This window comes from Manacus candei, unplaced genomic scaffold (assembly GCF_025592945.1).
Source record: "Manacus candei isolate 608988 ecotype Guabito, Panama unplaced genomic scaffold, ASM2559294v1 h1tg000146l, whole genome shotgun sequence".
Classification (NCBI taxonomy): Eukaryota; Metazoa; Chordata; class Aves; order Passeriformes; family Pipridae; genus Manacus; species Manacus candei.
This window is the reverse complement of record NW_026138194.1, coordinates 443,377-456,662: the sequence shown is the minus strand read 5'-3', so window position 1 is coordinate 456,662 and position 13,286 is coordinate 443,377. Positions and strand designations below refer to the sequence as shown.

At 42.6% G+C, this 13,286-nt stretch overlaps 1 protein-coding gene across 3 annotated transcripts in view; it reads left to right on the top strand.

Annotated features, from left to right (window-relative positions):
• CHCHD3 (coiled-coil-helix-coiled-coil-helix domain containing 3) overlaps nucleotides 1-13,286 on the top strand; it is a 142,814-nt gene that overhangs the window by 71,991 nt on the left and 57,537 nt on the right. For all 3 annotated transcript variants that reach the window (XM_051771864.1, XM_051771863.1, XM_051771862.1), the window contains exon 5: nucleotides 10,266-10,349. In XM_051771864.1, coding sequence (XP_051627824.1) covers nucleotides 10,266-10,349 — 84 coding nt within the window. The remainder of the gene's footprint in view (nucleotides 1-10,265; nucleotides 10,350-13,286) is intronic.

The following is a 13,286-nucleotide window of genomic DNA, read 5'->3' as shown; positions in this document are numbered from 1 at the left end:
GAGAGCACAACTCATCCTCCTGCAGCCCAGGATGGGGCTTCCTCAGTTTTAGATGTTGTTGGAGGTGCAGTAAGAGTTCCATGGATTTCCTGGAACCAGAAGCTCTTGGCTCTGAAGCTCCAACTGTCTTTTCCTTAAAACTGTGGGCAAATAAAAAGGGAATCTCAGGATAGTCCTGGTGACTGAGAACATTTGTATCTCTAGAAGTTAAAATACTCGAGGTAGCTCGAGTTTGTCTCTAGTTGTTATTGTACCTTCCTACTATTTACAGTTAAATTGGAGTTGTGGAATCCCAGAATGGTTTGGGTTGGATGGACCTTAAAGGTCATCTCATTCCACCCCCCTGCCATGGGCAGGGACACCTCCCACGAGCCTAGGTTGCTCCAAGCCCCATCCAGCCTGGCCTTGGACACTTCAGGGATCCAGGAGCAGCCACAGCTTCTCTGGAAAATCCATTCCAGCCCCTCCCCACCCTCCCAGACAGCAATTCCTTCCCAATATCCCATCTAACCCTGCCCTCTGGCACTGGGAAGCCATTCCCTGTGTCCTGTCCCTCCATGCCTTGTCCCCAGTCCCTCTCCAGCTCTCCTGGAGCCCCTTTAGACCCTGCCAGGGGCTCTCAGCTCTCCCTGGAGCCTTCTCTTCTCCAGGGGAACATTCCCAGCTCTCCCAGCCTGGCTCCAGAGCAGAGGGGCTCCAGCCCTGGGAGCAGCTCCGTGGTCTCCTCTGGATTTGCTCCAGCAGCTCCAAATCCTCCTGCTGTTGTTCCCAGGGCTGGAGGCAGCTCTGCAGGGGGGTCTCCCCTGATTCCTCCTGACCCTTGATATCTCTTCAAGCAGCTGAGATGTTGTAGCAGAGCGTGAGTTCCAGCTGGGACAGTTTTAGTGGGTTTCTGTTTATTTGGGAAGGTGAAGAACAGAGGAGGGAAAGTGGAACTGGGAAGGGAGAGGCTCGAGGAGCCTTCAGTGGTGGTTTCCTTTGGCAAACCCAGAGCACGGATTCCCTGTGCCTCTCAAAGTGCTCCTCAGCACTTTTTCTTTTCTTCCAGCTGGAAATTGTGCTTTTTGCTGCCTGGATTTCTCAGGGTTGGTAACAATGAGGCTGATGGTGGGAATTTGCTGAGGCTCTGCAGCCTCTCCTGCTGCACAAGTCGTTGCACCAGTTCAGCATTCGGGTTCCTGCCTCAGCACTATTTAAATTTCCTCATTAGCTATTTTTTTTTTTTGTTCCCTGCTGATTGGATATTTTGCTTTGTTTGATACTTTGAGTTTCATTTCCCATCAGTTCCTTCCACTGTGTAGCTGTTACCACACCCCAAAGGAGAGGCAGTTCTGCACAAAGAGCCCTTGAAACTCTTGGTGTGAAGATCTTTGTCATCCCATACAAATTGTCATCCTGAGTGATAAAGAAAAAGTTGGCAAGGCTGATTTTAGGCTTTTTTTTTTTCTTTTCTTGGTTATGGAAGTAAAACAGCACAGGAACTGACTGGAAGAGGCTGAAATTTCAGCCTCAAATGAGGGTTTTTCTCATCCACTACAAGAAATAAAGCAGTTCCTCAGAGGTGTTTTGTGACACAGAGGTGGGACAAAAAGGAGTTACCTCTTATGACCTCCACAATATAATATTATGGAATATAATCCAGCCATGACAGACTTCAACACATTTAATTGCTATCAGAATGAGGAGCTTTACAGCCCCCAAAGGAATCCTTAGGGGTGGGATTGTGACGTTTTCAGATGCAAACATCTCAACTTTTGGGGTTTTTGCTGAGCGATTGGCTTCACTGATAACTTGTGGCAGCGAGTTCTGCAGGTTAATTATGCATTTAATTGGTTTCAAATTTGTTGCTTTTCAATTTCACTGTTCACTGAATATTTCCTCGGTCTTGTATTATGAGAAGGAGTAAATAAGAGAGCCTGGCTCACCTTCTCTGAACATTTAATTAGTTTGTGTCCCTCTCTCGTGTACACAGAGCACTTCTCGTGGCTTTGGGCTTTATGGATCTCCAGCTCCTTTCTTCTCTGAAGCTTTTTGCTGTAGTGACCAGAATATAAATATACAGAGAGTGACCAGAGCTCTGGGCTTTTATTTATATCAAATAATGTGGTCTCAGCATGGTGCCTTCTCCTCTTGGCCCTTCTCTTCGTAAATCTCCTGCTTTTATTTGCCTCTTGTAACACCCGGGATGAGTTTTCCTCCAGGAACATCAAGTCTTTTCTCTAGGGCTTTAGAGGCAGAATAAAAAACTCAGAATCTAAAATTCAGAAGCTAAAATTCTGGTACAGAATTTTACTTCCAAGTTGTGTCCTTTGCCATTCATCCTCATTGGATTCCACCTTGGAAGTGTCCAAGGCCACGTTGGACAGGGCTTGGATCATCCTGGGATAGTGGAAGGTGTCCCTGCCCATGGCAGGGGGTGGGACTGGATGGACTTTGAGCATTTAATTTGATATTATTATTATCATAATCAATGTCATTATCACTATTATCATATTTTTATTATTAGTGTAAGATGCTGTTGAATTTTTTTTTTTAATATTCTCTTAAACAGCTGTTTTATTCCTTCCAATTGTGACAAAAAAAACTTACAGTAAAATGTAGAACCATGTTTTTGGAGCAGCCTCTGCCCTGAAATGTTCAACCCTCTAAATGTCATGTCAGCAAATGCACATGACAAGGATGGCAGAGCGTGGAATGTCCCTCTCTTAAATATAACTCCGGCCTCCAATTTGTTAATTATATTCATAATTTCGAGGGTTTGTTTAGTTGCCCAGTCCCAAATTCCTGGCACACTCAGATAAATACCATCCAAACTGGGCAGGACTTAAAAAAACCCAACCATATAAATGATTTTCATTATTCCAGCATGTCCTTTACAAAAAACCAAGTGTTTCTTTTCCTCCCTGTCTTGTCTTAAATCTGCTTTTCCCGTCGACTTTAAAATCTTTTCTGTGCTTGGACTGTTATTTCTCTCTGTTCCAATCATGCAAACACCAGCAGAGCTTGAAGTCTAATGATGTTAAACACTGCACAGCTGTGCAGTGACTGCAGGCTCTGCCCTGGAGGCTCCTGCAATAAATGAGAGGAGAAATAAAAGTGCAGCTGAGTGGAAGTCGGACCCAGAAATCCGATGACACGCGTTACAGGATTATATGAAAGGAAGATGCTCCCCAATAATCAATGAATAAATCAATGCCAGCCCCTTTCAGAGCTGTTTTACTCAAGGTAGGAATTCTCTCGGGGGTTTGTTGTGGAATAAATTGCTGAATGTTTTAAAGAAAATGCTGAAAGACCAGCATTGTGATTTGGTGTTTAAAATAAAAGACAGAGAGCATTAAATCACTGTGTTCCTCCATGTGCTTCCTGCTGTTTTCCCCCCCACACACACTTTCCCAAGGCTTTTGTGGATCTGAAGTTTGTATTTAATAATTAAAAGAGTAACTATGTGATATTAACTTATCACTTAGGATTTTTGCACTTAGTTAAATATTTTAGAGGTACAGTGAAAAGAACTATGAACTGTCCTGTTATTTCCTTGTATTGGGTTTTCCAGGTGCTGGAAAGAAAGAAACAGAGCTAAAATTAATTACTTATTAATTAGGATAAAAGTTGTCTACCCTTGATTTACATGATATACATGTATATGATGATATATATATATGTATGATACACATGACACACCAATTAGCTGGAAATATTTTCTTTACCACGTGAATTTTTTGTGTATCTTGGTGAGAAAAAGTGGGTTTTGGGAAAACTGATGTTCCCATGGAAATGCTGGGGTTAAATCCCTGAATATTTCACTGTTAAGTCATATACCCCATTTAAAAGACCAGCTTGTTTTTGAGTTATAACTTCTGTCTTAAATTACCTGCTGTTTCCATTTGTTTCATTATCAGTGGGGAAAATAGGAAATAGAATATTTTGATATTCCATTAATAGAATGGGAATAAGAAAAATCTGTTTGGCAATAATGATAAACAGAATGGCTGCATAATTTGGGACAGAATCAATGAGTTCTGATGGTTTGTTTGTCACTAAGTAGAAGAGTTCAGTTTTAGCAAGATCTAACTCCCAAAAAACACAGATAAAATACCTTTAGGACAACGGATTCTCTGCAGTTTTGAAGTATTTTTTTTAAGTAGTACCTTTTTGAACACCTAAAAAAAATGAAGGTGCTGCTTTTATTGCACCCTTCAAATGGAGAAACTCCTGGATGGAAGGCTTAGATTTCAAAAGTTGCTCTGTATATTCTCTGTGTTCTCTCATATTTGGATATGAGACAACTGAGAGGTTTCTTTTCACTCTGGATTTCAGTGATGAACTTCTGAAAGTTCTTATGTTTTCCTTTGGGTTTTTTTTTTTTTTTTACACCGTGTTTTGTTTTAAAATGCATCAAATCTTGGCTCACAGTGCCCAGTAATAACTTTTATTTACCTTTCTGTCGCTTAATCAAGCGATTTCAAAGTACTTCTGTAAAATCCTCATTACATCAATTCCGAGCACGGCAAAAAAAAAGGGCAAAAATATTTATGGCTTAATGCAACAGCAGCAGGGATGGAAGTAGAACATAGCCCTGAATCTGTTTATTGGCAGTTCTTTCCTGAATTTTACGGGATAATAATCCTCCTGCTCGGGTTTTATGGAGAGAAATCCACTTTGGCTCGCGCGGAGCAGTCTGCGCCGCTCTCGGTTTAGCGGGAAACGACGTGTTTGACATCTGAGTGAAACACCAGAAGCTGTCAGAGAGGGTTACAGACAATATTTGAATTGCTACAAATACCTGGCAGCAGCACAGATAGTCCTGAAAGTGTTTGATCTTGGTTGAGTGAAAAGCATGGGTAGAGTTTCGGGAACAAGTCGAGCCTCTCTGTCGTTCCCGTTGACGTGGAGACGGATTTGTTCAGCGGCTCTTTTTCCCTTGGAATTGTGGCTGGATGGAAACAGGAAGTTTTTCTAGTGAATGGAATGGTCGTGAGCATGTTTTAGTTTTTATTTTCGAGCAAATAAAGTCGTCAGAGTCTGTTGTTTTGGAGCTGAACAGACCAGGTGGTTCGTTCTGGGAGGAGCAGAGTTTGGTGGGAAGCGGCACCTTGTGTTGGACATGGACAGGTTGGAGGGGGCTTGGAGCAACCTAGGATAGTGGAAGGTGTCCCTGCCCATGCAGGGGTTGGAACAGGATGATCCTTAAGGTCCCTTCCAACCCAAACCAGTCTGTGAATCCCTAATTGCTCATTTTGAGTCGCTTGGTGCAGTTGTGGGGTTTTTCTGCCCCGTGTTTCGGGGTAGGATCATAAAATAAATCAGGCTGGAAGGAACCCGGAGTCCTCTCAAGGGATGAGTGACTCAGAACTTCCCTCCTGCTGTTCCTGCTTCTCCTCCTGGAGCCCTGGCCCTACACAGAGCCTGAGAGACCTTCCTGATGGAGAAGGCACAGCAGAGCTTGTTCCTTGTCCTTGCTGGGAGGTTTTCAAATCCCAACTGGACACGACCTGGAGGTACCAGGTGTGGCCTCTTAGTTGACCCTGTCACCTCTGAGGTCTCTTTGGGTCCCTCAGCTGTGTGTACCTGTTCTCCTAAACCCCCCACCTTCTCCTGCAGCTGTCCCATGTTTTGGAAGGGGCTGCCCAGGGAGGTTTGGAGTCCCCACCCCTGGAGGTGTCCAAGGAAGGCCTGGATGTGGCACTCAGTGCTCTGGGCTGGGGGACAAGGTGGGGATGGGGCACAGGCTGGACTTGATGACCCTGGAGATCTCTTCCAACCTCAGTGATTCTGGTATTTTCCTTGTTCAGCTTTTTATTCTGGCGTATTAACAGAAACTCTTCTCGTTGGAGCAACAACATCGATGAGCTTCTGTCTTGATGGAGGGCGACGTTCCCATCGATTTGGGTTGATATTCCTGTGGCTCACGTTGGAAACTGGAATCCATAACTCCTTTGTTTGGCACAATTTACATTTGGGGTTTTTTCTCTCCTTTGCTCCATAACGAGATTTAGTAAATGAGGCTTCATGTCACATGTTCCGTTAGAGACCAGATCCTTAACGTCCATAAATCCAATTGTTTCATTTTCTCCATTAGCCTCCTCTCAACGTGATCTTTTTTTATCTGTGCTGCTCAGTCTTTTAGGACTTCATTATTTGGAGAAAATGTACTGTAGCACATTTAGTGGTAATTACAAAAGCTTGTTTTAATTACAGTTGTCAAAGAACACGTTTTACGCCGCGTTATTGTCGCCGCCGTTTCTAATTCGGAGAGAACCTCTACCTTTTTACAAGTGGAGATGAAAATTAACGTCCTTCTCTTCGAGTGATGTGTCCAGATGATTTTTGTGTGGTTAGGAGTGATTTTGTGAATATTGAAGGCTTCAAAAAGGAATTCTTTGAGAGGGGGAAGGGAGCAGCATATGTTCCTAAGAACGTCCATAAATTACCCCTGTTTGGAATGATGCATGGATTTATATGTTGAAATAGAAGTTTAAAAGATAAAAATGTGGCAATTCTACGTATGTTAAGTGTGGAAATTGAGAATTATTTATTGGGACACTGCAGGGAGTGGGTGAAGAGTGTAGGTTTGCTGACCATTGTTGTATTGATGAGGAACAAACCTTTTTAATCTGATTTTGTCCACATTCAAATGCGAGTGCACAGGGTGAGTGTTGTCCACTGCAACAGGGTTTGAGGGCAGATGAATTTAATGGACATCAAATCCCTGGAAACATTCAAGGGAGAATGTTCTGAGCAACCTGATGCAGCTGAAGGTGTCGCTGCTCATTGCAGGGGGTCGGAGCAGGTGATTTTTAGGGTCCCCTCCAACCCAAACCCTTCTCTGAAAGGCTAAATAACTTTGACAACGGGACACTCACAGGCTGGACCTGAGTGATCTCAGCATCAGTGAGTTCTGGGATTCACATCCACCTCCAACCTATGGATACACTCATCCAGCAAACCTCATGTGGCAAAAAAGGGATGGAAAATCTCCAGCAACACGACGGGGAAGGATCAGTTTGGAGATCTGCTGTCCCGTGGTGCTGGGACATCTCACCCATCCCACCCTCCCAGCAGTTCTCCCACAGGATTGTGGTGCTTCTGGAGCTACTGCTGCTTCCTTTCCCCCCTTAATCCATTGATCCTTCCTTCAAAGGCCAGGGGCCTGAAACCTGCAGATATTCCATGGGACCTTTCCTAGCAGAGCCCTCATTGCTGGCAAATCCCCTTCAGCTCATAAACCCTTTGTGACAGGGGCTCTTCCAGCCCCCACACCCAATTCCAGGGCTCACTGGAAGCCTTGGATGTGCCTTGGGAGCCCTTGGTGTCCACTGACCCCATCCCCTGATGTTCTTGGTGGAGGAGATGACCATCAATCAGAGGACTTGGAGATAACTGATGGTAATTTATAAATTTAGTGTAAAACCAGACTCTTACTTGGAAGCAGATCGTTCTTTTCCCAGGAAAATGCAAACTGGACCCATCTCAGGGGTTTTCCACTGTAAACCTGATGGATAATAATGGATTTGGAGGTTGGAGTTGGCACCGAGGGGCAGCTGAAAACCTGGGACTGCTGAGTTTGAATCCTGCCTGCAAACTTATATTAAACTGCCTCATAATGGCTTTTTTTTTGTTGTTCTTTTTTTTTTTCCTTAAATAATATCAATTTGTGGCTGCACACACCTGGAATCTCGTTGCATCCTGATAACCAGATTCCCTTTATTTACATTTCACGATTAATTATTAACCACACATTTTTTATGCTTGTTTGCTCTGTTTTACCTTACAAGGGACAAAATAAATGTGCATTTGTTGTATCCAGTGTGAGGAGGGTTTGGCTTCATCACCAGGTGTCCCTGCAGCCAGAAACAAGGCCATTCCCAGGAATTTTATTGGAGATATCCATTTTTTCCAGCGATGGCACCTCATAGCAGAGCAGAGCCAAATCCAGCTCCTACTTTGGAAAACGAAACCCAGGTTGGCCTTTAAATCCTGATCCAACTTCCTTGTGATTGTGAGGAAGAAATTCAGAAGAATTTCAGAATTGAACTAATATTTGATGTTAGTGGTGTATTTTTGGGGTATTAAATTTGGGTGGTTTTGGGAAGATGGGCTGTGTCTCCTAGAAAACACCCAAATAAAGGCTTTTTTTAATCAGAATTTCTTTGTGAAGAAACAATAAACCAGTTCCAGTATCTCCTTTACACCTGAACAGCAGCATTGAGCTAATTGAATATCCAGCTACTCTTAATTATTTTCTCACAGCTCATTGATATTCACCAGGATCTCGTAGCTGTGGCCCCATAAATATAATATTGCTTTCCAGGTTTTTCCTTTTGGCACTGAATTCTCTCCTATTGGCATATTTATAGTCTCCTGTATAAATGAATAATTTTATTTATTACTTATTTATTTGAACTTTGCTGTGTCTGAGTTACTGTACAAGTGTCAGGGGTGGAAGAAACTCCTGTTTTCTGAGTTTCTTACCCACCTACCAAATCTTCCACTTACTTTCACAAGACAGGGACCCAAACCTTTGGATAAATAGATTATTTAGTATTCTTATAATTTATTTTTTTTTATCACTGATAGGTCAGAGCAATAAGTGGCACGACTGGTAATTTTTTTCTTGGCCCCTTTATATTTAGTGCAGTAAAATCTGGTTTGATCACTGCTTGTCCTGAGGGGCAGGGGACCAAACCCAAAAAAACAACCTAAAAAACCAACAAACCTTCCAGGGCAAATCAAACTTTCCAGGGCAAAATCTTGCATTGGGATGGACACCCATGGAATAAACATTATATATTATTTTATATATATATATATATATATATATATATATAATATATTACCCTGCTCATAATATATAAATATATATAAATTTAGTGCTCAGATAGCATTAATTAATTAAAGCCATTTATCTTTTTTCATGGTGTTTGATCAGCAAGTGAGACACAGATGGGAGGAATTTAACCTGGAGAGTGAGGATGGGGTTTGTCTCTTCCATCATCTCTGAGCCCTTGACCTGTTGCTTTTACACCCTCAACACTTTTGTCCTTGTGATCCCTCAAGAATGGGATGAGGGAATTAATTCCTGATACAAAACATGGGAGTTTGGCTGTGGAATATTTAGTGCAATCAACTTTGAAAAAGCTGTAATTAGTGAGCCAAGGCTGATTAATTGGTACTGGGTCAGGGCTGGAACATGAACGTGGGGTGGCAGCTTTGGTTCAGACAAGGTTTGGTTCATCCAAGAAAAATTAAATTAAATAATATTTATACTTATATTAAATAATTAAATAATAAAAAATATATTTTTTCTGTGCTTTTTGGACTATTTTTGGTGAATTTGCATTTAAAAACCTCAACAATTTCCAGGTAGTAGCATTTTTCTGGATGACAGATGATGACGTGCATGTTTCGGGGTCTTCTTGTGCTCTTTCTGTTCACCACGAGATATATAATGAATTTAATCTTAAATTTTCCATTTTTTTACATGCTTCAGGATATAGAAGTAAAGGTGAGTAGTTAAGGAAGAAACAACTGAAAAACCAAAGTTTTAATTGGATTTTATCATTAATTGTGGACCTGGGATGTGTTTGAGTTGATAATTTAGTTGTTAAATGCTTCAGAGCTTGTTCAAACCCACTTCTCTGGTATTTTCACTGGAGAACTCAGAGCTTTGCATGTTTTTCTCTTTGTGGGGGTTTTAATGAGTTTTTATAATTCCTAATGAGTCTCCTTAATACAAGATGTGGGGAAATTCTCCAGATGAAAAGCCAAAAACATGTCAAATTGCTGGAAGCAGTGTGTCTTGAATGAACACCCAAGTTATATTGGTGTCAAAAATAGAAATGTTCAGAATTATTCTGCATTATTTTAAGTTACTGGACATGGGAGTGATCCAGTGGTAAAGGATTCCAACTTACTTTGTGGATATTTAACCAACTGAGGAGTTTACAGAGGAGTAATTATTAATTAAAAAAAACCCAAACAAACAGCATTTCGATGTACTTTTAGGCAGATATTGGAAGGATTTGGTTCTTTCCAAACATTCCCATGCTTAGAATTAAGTTTCCCAAAGTTCCCAAGGTGCATTCCAATAAAAAAAATTACAAATCCATCCCGGCCTGGTTCGTTGGGTTCCGTTTCCGTGACGTTCCCAAATCCATTTGGCCAAACTCTGGCACAGCTGTTGAGGAGGGAAGGGGAAAAAAAAAAAAAGCACAATAGCCAATATCTTTGATCCAGTTTTAACTTTCTACTGCCTTTTTTTTTAGGCCAGGCAGCTGGAAGAGAAGGACAGGGAGCTGAAGAAACACGATGCCTACTACAAAGAGCAGCTGGCTCGACTCGAGGAGAGGGTAAAGCCTTTTATTTGCCATTTTATGAGGAGTTTTCTGGCCAGTTCTTCTTTTTTTGGTCTGAACTGCTTCTGTCTCTGGCTCAATATTGACAAGATGGGAGGTTTGATGGGGAGAATATTGTTTTCTTTGCTGTGGGAGTTCATCAGTCACAGGAATTACCTCCAGAGAAATGAAATCACGAGGTTATTTTCTGCCAGCACTGGTGAAGGGCCAGTGGAAGTGAATAAATGTTCACCAACCAGCCTTAAAATTCCTTGGGAAGTGTGGAAGGACAGAGGGAATTTTTGCTTCCCTTGGATGGAGTTGGTAATCCCCCCAAAAGCCGTCAGGGCGTGGCGAGTTTAATGTTAATTCCAAATTTATAGTATGTTTAAAAAGCCCTTTTTCTCCCAGTAAACTTGGAACTCAAGTGCACAGAACACCCTGGCAGGCTGTGGGACGTGCTTTAACATATTGCTGTTCACACTCTGGTTCTTTATAGGGTGTTATTTTGTAGGATCTTAATTTCAAATAATTGCTGCTGTCAGCGTTTGCCAGCTCCCAGGTTGGTTGTAACCTGAACACATTTCCCCCCCATACCCCTCTGCCTTCTTCTTGAGCTTATCTGTTGTTGATTAATTCGGATTTTTGGTTTGGGGGATGATTAACAAGATACATATTCATTTATGCAGCTTAGCAGGCTGGGAGAGACCCCCTTGTTTTTGTGGATTAGGGAGAGGAGCATGTTGCATGAATTATCAGTGTGTATAATTGCTCTTAATGAATATTTTAAATAGAGGACATATCTGATACCATCTCAGTGCTTTGTCCTGCCTTTTTGAAGATGACATTAATGAAGTCTGTGTTCTTGGCAATGAAAAAGAGTTTGAAAGGCTGAGGGGAAATTAGTTTAATGGTTCTAAATCGGTGCATTATTTAAACAGCTACAGATTAAGATCTTTCACCACAAACCCCACAGAATACCTTCCTTATTCTGAATTAACTGGCTGGCTTTGGGGGAAAAGCACCTGCAGGTTCTCAGCCAAACTGGTGCCTTTTGGGGTGGTTGCACCTGTGCTCTCAGTGTGTGGTGCAAGTAAACCTGGAGTAATTCATGGCAAAGGGTGTGTGATAAACCAGGGATCTTTGGAAGCTTTTCCTTTTGCCTCCTGAAGGTCCTGTACAGCAAATAAGGTTTTATTCTTAGTTATTTTTAATGTTAGGGCAGGTTGCTGGTGCAGTGCCTTCTCTTGCTCCTGAGAAGTGAAGACTTCCAATGTGGAACCACGTTTTAACACGTGCATAAATATGTCATTGTGGTGTGCAAGGGGGGATAAGGACCTTTAAATAACTTCATTTGAGTTCTCCTGGGGTGTCATCCCCCAAATGCTGTGAGATAGGTGAGCTCTGCCACCCCTTGCCCATCTCCTTGGGCTTGGAATTCTCCAGGACCACAGCAGGTGGTTCGGAATTCCCTGTCTTACACCGTGGATGATGTTTGCTCTGTCTTCAGAGTGGAGCTTTTGTGATGCCAAAGCCTTGCCTTTAGATTCCGACTTTTTATTTGTGAGCTAAAAAACCTCTGCTTTGAGTTGTCATCCGGTTCGGTATCAAGGTACACGAGCATCTGTCTCCTGCACAAAAAAACCAGTTGTTGCAGCTCTGAAAGGAGGTGAGCTCTGTGCTCCAAATGTGACTTGGAACTTGTTCAGGGATGTGGAGATCACAGAGTGGAAACCTGGAGAAGCAGGGGGGTCGTGGATGCTGCAATTCCACCTTCTCCAAGGCTTGGCCTGCAGCCGTCGCCGAGGTTCATCCGGGAGCTCCCGGGTTGGGATTTTTGAAAATTGGGATGGTAAATAGAGGTTTAATAAAACAGGAAGGCCTGGGAATCACAGAGCATGGTGGAAGGCTGATTATTTGTTGCTAAACTCGTCCTGAAGGTGCAGAGTCAGAGCAGGGGGAAGATGAGAACGGGAGGTGTGGAGGGAGCGGAGCCGAGCTCGGAGGAGCAATGTCAGGCTGGAGGAATGTGCAGTGTGAGTCTGTCACCTGTGACAGAGAATGCTAATTGCATTCTCAGATCATCCTCACATCAAATGAGCACACTTTAAAACCCCTTCAGCTGTGCCTGTGTGGTATTTCTGTGTGTTGCATCACCGGGTGTCAGAGCTCATCTCGATGATTAATTGGCTTTTTGATTACTTAGCTTTTTCAATTAGGAGCTTCTTATTTGTGTTCTTCAGAGCTGCTGAAAAAACAATGCAGACGTTGATAATAAAGGGAGATGACAACAGAACAGATTAGTGTCAGCCTGGCGTGCTCCTTATGGAGAAAATTATCCATATTCAGTGCCAGATGAAGTCTGTCAATTATAAAATATTTCAGTGACTGAGAGAAGATGCTCAACCTTTCCAGGGCATTAATACAGGACAGAATAACTGTGCACCAGTGACAGCTGCGATACTAAAACATTAACAGTTCTGTTCTCCAGGGGAATATCTGTTCATAAATTTGGTTTATGTGCTAAAAACCTTTTGATACTTCCCCAAAACCCAGCAATTCCCCGAACAGCTGCCAGTGTTTCTAGGTCAGGGACAGCACATCAGCTATTAGTTAGTACATGTTCCACAGCAGCAAAGCAATGTGAGGGAGTTGAACAAAGGAGTTAAAGAACAGCCTTCCCATGCTCTATAACTGACTGAGATGTGAAGGTGTTGTTGAGGTGTTCACACATTAGGCTTGGAGAGAAATTTGGGTTTTTTGCTGCCCACTTAGCGGGTTGATGGTGCTTCTTGGTTATGGTGAAGAACCAGAGTGGTGACACCACTGTCTGGTGTGTGCCCAACACTGTCCTAATGATTCACTTCCCGGTGCAAACTCCTGCACGTGGGTCAGGGCAGTCCCAAAAATCCCACAAATCCAGGCAGAGGATGGATGGAGAGCAGCCCTGCA